The 14,228-nt window shown below is 41.8% G+C and overlaps 1 protein-coding gene across 4 annotated transcripts in view; it reads right to left on the reverse strand.

The window, feature by feature from the left end:
* The window catches only part of LOC306764855 (dynamin-1), a gene marked incomplete at both ends in the record, with an annotated part of 82,842 nt that overhangs the window by 23,286 nt on the left and 45,328 nt on the right, over positions 1-14,228 (reverse strand). For 3 of the 4 annotated variants that reach the window (XM_079252140.1, XM_079252142.1, XM_079252143.1), the window contains 8 exons: positions 378-389; positions 526-577; positions 753-823; positions 1,027-1,113; positions 1,288-1,426; positions 1,519-1,586; positions 1,701-1,836; positions 13,904-14,046. In XM_079252140.1, coding sequence (XP_079108266.1) covers positions 378-389; positions 526-577; positions 753-823; positions 1,027-1,113; positions 1,288-1,426; positions 1,519-1,586; positions 1,701-1,836; positions 13,904-14,046 — 708 coding nt within the window. The remainder of the gene's footprint in view (positions 1-377; positions 390-525; positions 578-752; positions 824-1,026; positions 1,114-1,287; positions 1,427-1,518; positions 1,587-1,700; positions 1,837-13,903; positions 14,047-14,228) is intronic. The other variant, XM_079252141.1, reaches the window with a different exon arrangement.

Raw genomic sequence — 14,228 nt, forward strand, 5'->3', positions numbered from 1 at the left:
CCATACTTGTCCCACAGATTTTTCAGTGCTAAGTTTTCACATTCTGTGGTCTTGACATTGTCCAGAAACTCATAAAACGTGACTCAAGCCAAGCTACAGTGTTGTCATGTCCCTCTGGTATGTCTTTATGCAATTAGGAATGGAGAAGATTTGGTGGAAAACCTTCAGAGACATGTTATCATTTCCATCCCTTTGAAATATAAATCACAAACTAAATAAAACTCCTTTGAACAACATCATAAACCTACAACTAATCCTAAACTAACCACCAAAAACATTTACAGAAACTGAGCTAAAACTAGCCTAAACTCCATCTAGAACATGAAAACATAAACAAACTTGATCCCTGATGTCAACACTCAGAAACACACACTCACCATGATCTCGTCCTGGTTGCCACAGCAACAGAGGCAGAGAGAGGGATGGAGAGAGACAGAGGAGAGATGAAAGGAGTGCAATACGTGAATGAGTCATCATTCATCCATGTGTCTTCAGACATCTCCCACATCACCTGCAGGAACTCACCTGGTTTCCTGCAGCCTTCTTCTTGCTCATCTGACTGCTTTTCTGCTGCGCGCTGAAACACACACGGGGACAACACTGTTCACTGTTCAATGTGACTCAGACACATTGTACATTGTACATTGTACACTGTACCTGAGACACAGGTGTGAATTTAAGTTAAAAAAAAGTTCTGGATCTGTTTTCTTTCTGTTTTAATAGATAATCGAGTTTATTTAAAATGTCCTTACTTTGCAAAGCCAATAAAGTCTTCATGGTTGGTGTTTATGTAGGCTAACTCAATATCAACCAGCAGCATCACCTGCATAGACACACACACAGGTAGACGGATATACAAATGGACAGAGAATAGATAAACAGGTAGCGAATAAGACATGTAAATGATGTAGAGAAAAACAAACAAGTAGACTGGTCAGTTTCATCAGATCATCAGAGTTTATCCTGATAAAACATGAATCATGATCCATCTGAGGATATAGTCAGATGCAGCATCACGTGACCCACCTGGTCTTTGGAACGACTCTCTCGGTCTCTGATGTGCTGAGTCACAATTCTCTCCATTTCCTCTCGGAGCATGGGATACTGGGCCAACTTAGTGCCCACAGAAACAAGTAGAGGGTGGAAAATAGGAGGACGCATGGAACAAGAAAAGGAAGATTTATGAAAGGACAAAAGGAGGCAAGCAGGAAAGAGGAACCCGTATAAAGATCAAATTTCTAACACAATTAAGGTCATTTTTAGAGTGCTGTATAGCATGTAAAGTACCTTCTGAGTACACTGCCTCACAGTGTTGACAAGCTCACTGATCACCATATCCACACACTTCTGACACGGTTCTTTGATCTGAGCAATCTGCCGCTTCACAATCGTCTCAAAGGCCATGTCAGGTGTGAACAGACCCGTCCTGGGCACAATGCACAGGTGAGGATGCTCAAGTAATTCATAAATAATGACTTGTACACACACATGTACACAACCACCCAGAGTGAAACTGACCTGATTCCATGGATGTTTTTGATGGCATAACTGATCTCTTTACGAAGTGTCTTCTCGTCACTCTCCAGCTGCAGGTGAAACAGATCATAGACATGAATGAATGAATGAATGAATGAATGAATGAATGTCAACTTGCTGCAAGACAGCACATCACAATGACAACACCTGAACCTAGCTCTTACCTTCACCAATTCAAAGGGGAAACGCTCGTGGAAGATTCGGTTAATCTTTGCTCCTCCCGACAGCTCATAGGTGTCCACCTGGTCTCCAGAACCTTCGATCCGCTTCTCAAAGTCCACAGCAAACTGCTGCACCATCCTGACACACATACACAGAGGCTGGGCAGTTTAGCAAAAAGTAAAGGCAAAAACAAAACCTGGAAGAATTATTTCCATTTAATTTTCTTTTATAAATATCTTGCAGTGATGTGTTTCTCCAGCACATTCCAATGAGACTCAAGTCTGGACTCTGTGGTGGCCACTCCACATGTAAAAATAATGTCCCATGCTCCCTGAACAACTTTTGGGGGGTGGGGGGTGGGGGGGGAGATAAAGAGAAAGAATCTCAGTGTATCAGGAAATGTCCCTCAGCAGTCGAAACCTATAGCAGCATAACTAAGGGATGCTAACCTGCTTAATATGTGGGCCAAAGGACAGGTCAGGGTCAAATATTACTCCAAGGTTTCTCACTGTAGCACTGGAAGCTAAAGTAATGCCATCCAGGTTCATTACAAAACTGGAAAATTTAGCTCTGAGTTTTTCAGATCCAACGAGAATTACTTCAGTCTTATCTGAGTTTAAGAGGAGAAAATTTCTAGACATCCAAGTCTTTATGTCTATGAGACAATTTTGTAGCCTATTGGGCTGATTTGTTTCATCTGGTTTAAAGGATAAGTATATCTGAGTATCATCTGCATAACAATGAAAGTTTATTCCATGCTGTCTAATAATTTTGCCTAAAGGGAGCATATATAGCGTGAAGAGTATTGGTCCAAGTACAGAACCTTGAGGAACTCCATGACTTACTGTAGTTTGGGAGGAGGACTTGTCATTTACATGAACAAACTGAAGTTTATCAGATAAATATGATTTAAACCAGCTTAACGCTGTACCTGTAATTCCAACCACCTGTTCTAGTCTTTGTAACAGAATGTTATGATCGACTGTATCAAATGCAGCACTAAGATCAAGCAAGATAAGTACGGACACAAGTCCTTTGTCTGAGGCCATAAGAAGGTCATTAGTAACTTTCACCAATGCTGTCTCAGTGCTATGATGAGCTCTAAATTCTGACTGAAACTCCTCGCATAAATTATTTCTGCTCAGGTGGGCATGTAGCTGAGCTGAAACTATTTTCTCCAGAATTTTGGACATAAACGGGAGGTTAGATATAGGTCTATAATTTGCTATCACCTCTGGATCCAGAGATTGCTTTTTAAGTAAAGGCTTGATTACAGCAGTTTTAAATGATTGTGGTACATATCCTGTCACTAAAGACATATTGATAAGATTTAGTAGTGATGTATTAATTAAAGGGAAAATGTCCTTAAAGAGGCTCGTTAGGAGAGGGTTTAAGATACAGGTGGATGGTTTAGATGAAGCTATTATTTTAGTTAATTCAGAGGGTTGGACAGGACAGAAACTATTTAGACACAAGTCAGATCCTGGTTCTAAGGATGCTTCGGAGACCACAACAGGCTCAACATTATAGGTAGAAGGAAGAGTATTGTCAATTTGATCTCTAATAGTGTCAATTTTATTCCTGAAAAAATACATGAAATCATCACAGCTAAGTGAGAAAGGAATACATGGCTCCACAGCGCTCCGGCTCCTAGTAAGCCTAGCTACAGTGCTGAAAAGAAACCGAGGGTTGTTTTTGTTTTCCTCTATCAATGATGAATAATAAGCTGTTCTTGCCGTACGTAAGGCTTTTTTGTATACGATTAAACTTTCTTTCCAGGTTAAGTGAGACTCCTCTAGTCCTGATGAACGCCATCTGTTTTTCAAACGCCTTGATGCCTGTTTTAGAGCTCGAAGCTGGGAATTAAACCAGGGAGCCTTCATAATCTTACCTAATTTCTTCTTCTGTAGGGGAGCAACATTATCCAAGGTTGTACGCATTGAAGCTGTTATAGTATCAGCATGTTGATCAATCTGAGCAGGAGTAAAGCTTAAAGGGGGACTCTCAGTCATGCTAACACATGGTAGAGGGGAAAAAATTGATTCAATTGATTGTTTAAATTTTGTAATATTATTGTCTGATAAACATCTGCTATAGTAGAATTTATTTTTGGTCAGTGAGTAATCAAATAAAGTGAATTCAAAGGTTAATAAGAAGTGATCGGACAAGACAGGGTTTTGAGGAAATACTTTGAGCTTATCAGTCTCAATACCAGATGTTAGAACAAGATCAAGAGTGTGGCCATGAGAGTGAGTGGCTCCATTGACATTTTGTGAAAACCCAATTGAGTTTAGAATAGAGCTAAAGGAAATGTTTAAACTATCATTTTCATGGTCAACATGAATATTAAAATCACCTAGTACAATGACCTTATCAGTAGTCAGCACTAACTCAGACAAGAGATCAGAGAATTCGGTCAGAAACTCGGAGTAAGGTCCAGGTGGGCGATACACTAATGCTAAAAGGAGCGGTTTCTCTGAATTCCATTTTGGATGAGATAAATTTAATGTCAGGAATTCAAAGGATTTATAGTTAGTTTTGTGCTTAGGATTAATTAATAATTCTGACTGAAAAATAGCTGCAACACCTCCTCCTCTGCCTGTAGTTCTAGGAATGTGAAAGTTTAAATAGTTAGCTGGCGTAGCTTCATTAATGCTAACATAATCCTCTTGCTGTAACCAGGTTTCCGTAAGACAGAATAAATCAATGTGGTGATCACCTATCAAGTCATGGACTAATAAAGACTTATTTGGGAGGGATCTGATATTCAGTAGGCCACACTTTATTGTCTTATTTTCAGATTTTATTAGATCCATTGTTTTTATTTTTATGAGGTTTTCATGATTAACCCCAGAAGTGTTTTTGTGTTGTTTAATTCTTACTGCTGGGAAGTTGTATAAGGTCGGAATGGGGTTTTGGGTGGGCGGCGGCAGGTGGGAAGCTGCAGAAAAGTGTGCAGGACTACAATTCTGCCTCCTGGTCCCAACCCTGAGTTGTCAATTTAGCTGACTAATAAAAGAGTCCATATTGCTAGATAAGAGAGCGGCTCCATCCAACGTGGGATGGATGCCATCTCTCCTAATAAGACCAGGCTTTCCCCAAAAAGCGCTCCAATTATCTATAAAACCCACGTTGTTATCGGGACACCACCTAGACAACCAGCGGTTGAAGGATGACATGCGGCTAAACATGTCATCGCTGATTAAATTTGGCAAGGGACCAGAGAAAACTACGGAGTCCGACATGCTCTTGGCAAAGTTACACACCGAAGCAACATTCATTTTAGTGACCTCCGATTGGCGTAACCGGGTGTCGTTACCGCCGACGTGAATTACAATCTTACGGTATTCACGTTTAGCCTTAGCCAGCAGTTTCAGATACGATTCGACGTGGCCCGCTCTGGCCCCAGGAATGCATTTGACTATGGTCCCCGGTGTCTCTAGAGCCACGTTTCTGACTATGGAACTACCTATAATCAGGGTTTCTGCCTCAGTGGGTGTGTCGCCGAGCGGGGAAAATCTGTTAGAAACGTGAACAGGTCGGTGGTGGCCAGTGGGTTTTGGTTTGGGGCTACGCTTCCGCCTGACCGTCGTCCAGCCCGCCTCGGCTCCCGGCTGCGCGGGAACTGCTGAGGGACCGCTAGGTGGGCTAGCTGCCCTGGCTGGTAGCTCCGCACTGGCTAATGGGGGCTTGCTGACTAACTGCTTCCCTAACTGAGTGCGGAGCTGGGCTTCTAACTCACAGAGCCTCGCCTCCAAAGCTGCCAAGCTGCTACACTTAATACACCTACCGTTATCACTAAAGGAGGCGGAGGAGTAGCTAAACATCAGACACACCGAGCAAGAAAAGGCAGGGGACCGGGGTGTGGGAAGAGAGCTAGCAGCCATGCTAAAACCGAGTGCTTGAGCTGTTTAAGTCAGTAAACAGAAAGCCAAAGATCCCAAAAATAAATGCAATATATAGAACAGTGGTTTGGGAAGATATTGTGCGCTAAAGTGAGTGGTTGGTTAACAATAGATAGAAGTTAGAAAGAGGTTAAAGGAGCCAACGACTTGTAACAATATCCAGCGACACACGCTAAGGAAAACAGGAAATGACACAATATGTTACCGCAACGTCAGCACGCCAGTCTCCTTTCTTCTCTGTCTGGCTGTCTGAGAAAATGGAGCATCTGGGGACTTTCATCTTATGAACTGCTGCTGGCATACTAGCCTCACAGAATTGTCTGGTTGATGCCATGTGACCTTTTCTGCCCAAACTAGTCCACACCAGCAACCTATAACCTGGACTCTATCCCAAGTCATTAGGTGGTATACAGAAATTTCCTTGTTACACATTGTGCTTATCCACCTGGGTAACAGATAGCCTTGACAGCAACTTCTGATACTACGGTATGGGAAATGGGAATTTCACATAATTGTGCTGGGTCATTGCCAGCATGGTGGCCTCTATGGTAACTTCCAGTAGCATTTAGTATGCCTATGATCTGATAGTACTGTGACTGTTTTTTGTTTTGATAATAATTAAGACTCCAAAAAATGTTTTTTATAGCTTTATTGTCAGGTGTTTTTGCACCTCACATAAAAGAAAATTGAAATGAAAACTGGAGTAATTTTCACTCCTTTGGAAGAGAGGAGAAGATTAGAGCGGCACAGAGGTAACAGCTGATCCCTGGTGTAAACTATGGAGCCGTTGCTGAAACCGTAGCTGGCTTCAAACACATCCCCTGCCAAAGTTTGGAAGAGTCTCAGAAAAGGCAGAAATCCAATGAAAAAAAAAAAAGTATTAAAAGTAGGCTTCCCATGTGCCGGGTCGCCCCCGGTACTCACCACTTTAAGAAAAAAAGAAGAGAAATTGCACCTAAAAAAAAAAAGAAAAATCAATCAGAGAAAGTAAAAGCGGGGCAGACCTACTGGAACATGCAGCAGTTGGCACAGCGCCATCTTTAAGATATAGGCTTAGGGTTTGACCAGTTTGTTAGTCTATCCCACTTTGTATATGTTTCTGTTAAAAAAGAACTGAAAATCAACTACACTTTCAAGCAAGTTTGCAAGTTTATTTATATAGCACAAGTCAACAACATGGTATTCAAAGGGCTTTACAAAGACAGTAAAACAAAAAATAAGTATAATTTAATATTAAGTCAAGAAAGCAAGGAGGGCTGCACAGTCGCATAGTGATTTGCACTCTGGCCTTACAGCAAGGTCGCTGGTTCGATCCTTGGCTAGGGCAAGGTTTGGACAGTGGCCTTTCTGTGTGGAGTTTGCATGTTCTTCCTGTGTATGTGTGGGTTCTCTCCGGGTTCTCTGTCCAAAGACATGCATGTCAGGCCAACTGGTTACTTTAAATTGTCCATAGGAGTGAGTGTGAGTGGTTGTTTTTCTCTGTGTGTCCCTGCGATGGACTGGCGAGATGTCCAGGATGTACCCTGCCTTTCGCCCAAAGACTGCTGGGATAGGTTCCAGCTACCCCACGACCGACACTGAAAAGGATTAAACAGTAAAGAAAATGAATGAATGAGAGCAAGGAAAAGGAAATAATATTAAATAAAGACTGTTAAAATCATTGTCCATTCAAACTATAAAGAAACATGCAGAATTGGACTTAAAATAAACTTAAAATAGCTTTGAATAAAAACTACTGAAATCCAACTGAGAGAAGGAGGGTCTTTAACCTGAATTTAAATAAACTGAGTGTTTCAGCTGATTTGATTCTTTCTGGGAGTTTCTTCCAGACATGTGGAGCACTGAAGCTGATTGCAGCTTCTCCATGTCTCATTTTGACTCTACAAACTGATCAAAAAACCTGATCCAGATGACCTGAGGGGTCTTCTTAGTTCATAATGGGACAGGAGAACTTTGATGTACTTTGGTCCTGAACCATTCAGAACTTTATAGACCAGCAGCAGAACTTTAGTCTATCCTCTGATGGACAGGCAGCCAGAGTAACACCTTCAGAACTGGACTGATGTGGTCCACTTTCTTGGTTTTAGAGAGGAGCAGCACAGTTCTGAATTAGCTGCAGGTGTCTGTTTTTTAGGAAGACCCATAAAAACACTGTTACAGTAATCAAGCCAATTAAGGATGAAAGCCTATACTAGTTTTTCCAGGTTCTGCTGAGACATCAGATTTTTTTTATCCTTGCTAAATTCTTAAGGTGATAGTATGCTGACTTTGTTGTTCCCTTAATGCGGTTTTCAAAATGCATATTTAAGTCCACCTCTACACCAAGATTTGTGGCCTGGTTGGTGGTTTTTACATGTATAGAATTGAGCTCTGTGGTGTCCTGTAGTTGTTTCTCTTTGGCTCCAAAGACAATCACCTCAGTTTTGTTTTTGTTTAGCTGAATAAAGTTTGGGTATATTCAGTCATCTGTCTCCTCAATGCATTTACCAAGATCCTTTACAGGTGCTCAGTCTCCTGGTGACATTGTAATATAAATCTGTGTGTCATCTGCATAGCTATGGTACCTAAGGTTGTATTTCCATAGGATCTTCACCAGTGGGAGCATGGAGATGTTAGCATGGCTGAAATCATCACAGAATACTGCACAACATCCAGGGGGCCTATAAATGTTTACAAAGACCTTCAGCTGTGGAGCCACGTATTCAAAAGAAGGAAAAATTACGAGAGATAACTGCTTACACTGAAATGATTCATGGAATAAAACTGCAAACCCCCCCTCTTCTCCTGTTTGCTCTGACCACACTGATAAAACCAAAGTTAGGAGGAAATGACTCGATAAAAACAGCTGTAGTTATTTTGGTCTAACCAAGTTTCAGTTAATATAGAATTACAGCTTTACTTAGTAATAAAGTCATTAATTAAAATATTTTGCCTCCTAAACACCTAACGTTTAATAAAACTAAGCTGATGGGTTTAGAGTTGTTTGTCCTGTATTTATAGGCATGCTGTGGCTAACAGGGGAAGTTAGCTTTAATTACATGCCTTTTAGAAAACAGCTCTCCATGTTTTAACAGAGCTACATTTCTCCTTCCGTTACCTGTAAAAGTCCAGGTATTACTTCTAATAAACAGGGTCCGGTCCCAGCTTGTCCTGGAAAATCATGACTGTTGTTATGACTGGGTTCTGATGGAAGTTTTCCTTCCCACTGTTGCCTCATGCAGCTCAGGATGGGGGACTGGATCCAAGTCTATTTTATATGCAATCAGATGATTCCTTTTAGCTAGGGTATTAATTATGAATTGGCTTGAATTGATGTGTCTGTAAGGTGCCCTAAGACGGCATTGTTGTAACGTGGTGCCACACAAATAAAACCAAATTTGATCAAATTAAATTTCTAGGTACAAATTTCTGGAGAATGTGTTGTCTGGCCTCATTAGTCAGTGTGTCCCTGTATATCTATTTTCATTTCTGGCATTTCAGAATGTTTTCTGTTGCAGCACTCCCTGTCCGACCTCACTATGAATTAATGAAATAAACTATTGTTTACATTACAGTAGATGCCAACAGGGGTTTTGGCCAATAATGCTTTGCGGCTCCCACTCCCTAATCGATGACGCAGCACCTTGCTTTCAAAATCAGTTTGATGTCACTGGACACTACTGCCGTGAAACAGCTAGGAGTTCTCTGGCGGCCTTGTGTCTACAGAGGTTCTAGCCCTGGATTTGTTTACTCCACAAGTAGGAGCTCCATTCCATCATTCTTATTGTTGTCTCTCCCTATCGCACTGTGGACCCATCATCAGAACACTGCCAGAACTATAGCAAATGATGCTACATTGGCACAAAAATGAAGAAAGCGGGGCAAAAAACTCAGAGTGGATTTCAGGTTTCTCAGGTTTTACCTCCAAAATTCTACGACCCATAACAGCATCAAAGTGTAACTATTTAACACCTATTTGATTGCAAATAAAGTGGCTCTTGTTCATAACCACATCTTGTACTCTGAAATTGATCTAATGTCCCCTACTAAGGCCTGGCAAAAGCCTGACGAGCACATAACTAAATAAAGCTTGTCCTAGTGGATTCACTTAGACGAAGAAGGCACCATGGAGGTGGTCATCTCACATTGCACCAACCTTTAACTTCTCTAAAGATGTCAATAGCCTCATATTTGAGTGCTTGGGCACCCATTCTCAATAAATCTGCTTATAGTCTATAGCAGGGGTAGGTAACTCCGGTCCTCTAGTGCCACAGTCCTGCAAATGTTAGGAGTTTCTCTGCTGCAACACACCTGGCACACATAGGATCTAACTAGCAAACTTGAGCAGAGCTTGACATCAAACTGCACAAGTCTGCTGATTGGCCATTGATATGAATCAGGTGTGTTGCAGCAGGGAAACTCCTAACATTTGCAGGACTGTGGCACTGGAGGACCTGAGTTGCCTACCCCTGGTCTATAGGCTGCCCAAATGACTTTCATCACAGAAACGTATGATACACTGTAAAATCTGATTAGTTGACCTTACTTGAAAAAAGCAATGGAAAAGACTTGTATTGAAAATAGTAAGTGCTTATGTAATGAGTATTACGATTTCTACTACTGATCAGAGATGTGTAAAGTAGAAGTCCTGTCTGGCAGCTCTTTCCAACCAGTCACTAAACCAGATGAATTTACTTAGGTCAGCTCCACTGCAAGGTAGATGAGCCTGTTAGTGAAAACATTTGTTCTAAATGCATCGATAGATCCAAAACCATGACAAGACTTCTACTTTACTTCTACTTCTATTTCATGCACCTCTGCTACTGATCACAAATTACACTATAAATAACAACTCAATTACTGTAACTAAGAAAGAAGTAAAGAGTACTTTACAATTTAATTAATATGAACTTGGGGTGAAGCACAGCCAACTCAGAGCTACTAGCTCAGAATACTTACTTACTTACAGAATAGCTTACTTGTAAACTTTCAAAACCCCATTTTCAAAACATTTCCATCAATAACAGTATCATAACCAGTAATAAGACTAGTAATAAATAAAAACAACAGCATTCAGCACAGTCCTCATACACATAAGCAACACAGTCCCACAGGTAACGCTTCACTCACGCAGGTGTTTTAGGGTTTAGAGTCTTTGGGTGGATTTGTTCTCTCCTGGCCTCACCATGTTTTTTTTGGCTTAAGGTTTCTCATGGCTGTATTGTAACCATGTTCGTGTGCTTACGCACCTTGCTTTATGTTGGTGTTTAGCGACACACTGGGAAGTGGTGGCCGCTGGTTTTCTCATGCCGCTGAATTCGGTTGTATCACCATGTTCGTGTGGGAAAGCATACCTATCTACCTTGTTTTGACACTGCTGGGGCAAGATGACCCTCCACCGGGGAGTAGCCATCCGGGTTTCCAAAATGTTTTGGAAACCAGCGTGGGAAAGGCTGTTGCCTGAGAAGCCCTCCTTCCTCCCACGAACAGAGTTTAAAAAGGAGAAGACTTCTCCCCCCGGCAGAGTCGTACGGACGTCCAGCCGAGTTGGAGCTGCTCTGACCGGGGACTGTCGGCTCTCCAGTCCAGGTGTCATCGGTAAGAGACTGCACTATTGTAACTGCGTGCTTAAGATCAACTCTGAACTGATGTATTTTGCTATGCGTTGCAGGGAATAAACAGATACATTTATTCTAGCATCATAGCGGTGTGTGTGTGATTTCTGTGTGCCGACCTCCAGCGAACCTGAACTTTTCCACAAAACACTAGGCTATGAGAAAACTGGTAACCCCCCCCAAACTGAGCTACAGCACCGTGCCCAGGGTCATACTGCAGTTTTCCAAGACAGGTTCTTGTCAGAATCCGCCTCCTCAGGATCGACTAAAGCTGAGCCCTCATGCTCTGCCTCATATCCAGTCATTGGCTTTAAAAAACACACACCAGTAATGCCAGCACTGCTGCACTGAAGAAGTAGTAAGTGGATCTGTTGGTTATTCTACCACAGGCTGCATACTGCAACATGCTGGACTGCATGGACATGGTCCCAGAAGGAAGCATGTTGTGAAGCTGAAAGTCAGCTAACAGTTGATTGAGCACTACCAGTCCGACAACATGCAACTATATCCTGTACCCTGACTAGGCTCGTTTTATCTCATTTGCCTCTTCGTCCAAAAGGTGGAGGAGCACAAGGTGTCTTTCATCCATCAGCTCAGTGATGTGATGGTGTAGGACTGAAACAAGATGGACAACTTCATAAACAAAAAGGTATACCTTTTATGTTTTAAAATGTCTAAATATAAAATTTTTCAGTTTTTAAGTTAAAGTGCCAGTAATATAAAATAAATTAGTAATATTCCTTAATATTTAACCATTTAAATATTTCATCATGCATATGTTGGAAGCATGAAAACACCAACATTGGTTAAAATAACTTCAGTTTATCATTCATCTATGAAATATTAGCTAATGTAAGAAATGGAAAAAAAGTCACAAGTAATTTTTTGTTGAAAAACTTACCTCAATGTTCTTTTCAAGATGAGATGGCCCGATCAGAAGTTTGAATTGGGCAGGTCCACTTGCTTCTACTACACATGTGCAGATCAGGTTGTTTTAATGAAATCAAATAAAAACAAACTGTATTTCTCAGGCACTTTTAATGCCACAGGCTTTACAAGATAAAAAGCAAGTCATAAAGATGAAACAAAAACAGATTCAAGTTCCCCCACTACGTCTGTGCTGATCACGGCAACACTAGTGAAAGGAAGTGGTTCCACCAGGTGTGCTACGGTGCGTTTTCTGAAGCGTCACAGAAGCACAGTAACTTTACGCTTCTCTAAAACACACATCTGTTCTATTTGTGCCACTTGATGCTTGGAAACAACGTCAATCTAGATCAGAGTGGACCGTTCAGGCAGGAAATCAGTAAATGAAAGTGTGACAAAGCGGCCTTGTCACGCTCACTGCCGACCCGCGTCAAACCCGCACACACACACACACACACCGATTTGCTTACCTGAGGGTTGTTTCTGCACCAGCACGCTACCAGCAACACACCCACGGTAGTTCAGCAGCCGCATTTTCCTCAGTTCACCAAGCGTAGCAGACATTAGGGGTGCACACGTATCGGTGAGACTGACGACAGTAGGAAGGGGTTCCCATGCTTCTGACGGGAGTTTGGGGAAACCCGAGGCATCTTAAGCGCGGCGCTTAAGACAAGAATCGATGTCGCAATGCAGCGGTGACGTCATCGTTGGGTGACACATTGAAACACTGCACAGCAGAGTGTCATGCTGTTTATTCTTTGGGGATCATTACAATGTCGGGGTTGTGAAAATGTATGTATGTAAGGGAATGTTACTGCATGTATATGTGTGAAGAAGAACAAATGGGATTTAAGAAAAAATGTATTTTCTATACTAATTGGTAGGCTTCCTGTGAAAGGCGGAGCTCGGTGTTCATGAGATGCTCATTCTGAGCTAGAGGGAGAGGAGAGTTGGGACGGTAAATTGCAGAGCTGGCAATAAGTGAACGACTGGTGAGGTATTGTAAATATTGTAAACAGTTGGCGGGGACACGTTGTATATTGTACACTGAGCAGGACGAAAATAAATCACCTCATCCAAACCTTGACGTTGCCATTATTCACTGGGAACGCAGAACCCCGTGACAGAAAGCCAAAGTGGATCCCAGTCATTTTACCAGTAAAAGACTGGTCTAGTTTGGACCACATTGAAACATTTACATTCTCTCATTACTGGCAGCACCAGCACCAAGCCGTTGAGACAGGGTTTCACTTAATAAATGACAGTGGAAAATGCACATTTATCTAGGAAGAGGAAAGCTGCAGCATTTTGTAGCCAATTGTTTTGACACAACGCATCCTATTATAAATATAGAAAGAGCAGGTACGTGAGACATGGTTGACTTGGATATACTACAACTTGTACTTATTCAGCAGGACCTGGTTGAATGTCCTGGATGCCACGTTTTCCCATAAAATCACCATTACTTGCATTTTCATCATTTAGAGGCTTTATTCTTTGTAGTCAGTTGGATGTCCAACCGACAACTTAAACCAACAAATCCTAATTTGACATTAGCCCATATTAGCACACACATTATCAAGTTATTAAATTAAGTGTAAAGTGCCCTGTGACAACACTGTTGTGAAGTGGCGCTATACAAATAAAGCTGAATTGAATTGAACTGAATTTAATTAAATTATCTTTCTTTTTTCCTCACGACAAAAAACTCTGAATGTCAGAGTTGAAATACTTTAAGCCCTGTGTACTGATAGTACTGTGCTGTGAAAGGGTACTGACTGTAGCAGGGCTTTGGTCTTGCGGCTCGGATCATCTGGTCTGAAATTCTTGTACTCCTCCACCTCCTTCTCGATGGACAGCAGCTGGCTCTGCAATTTGCTGCGTAAGCCCGGCAATGTGTCCCGGATGTGGTTGGTCAGTTGCTAGGGTGGTAACAGAGAGATGCTGCATTGTTAGAACTGAAGTGCAGCTAGTTGTACTTAGCCCAGTAGATGGTTTTAATGGTTGACATGGTCCATATGTATGTGTGGCAGCAAACTGAGAATATTCAGAGGTAAAAAGTGAATGTGCAGACGGTGGAGAGAGGTTTACTATGACACCAGGT

Source organism: Telmatherina bonti, assembly GCF_933228915.1.
Source record: "Telmatherina bonti genome assembly, chromosome: 13".
NCBI lineage: Eukaryota > Metazoa > Chordata > Actinopteri > Atheriniformes > Telmatherinidae > Telmatherina > Telmatherina bonti.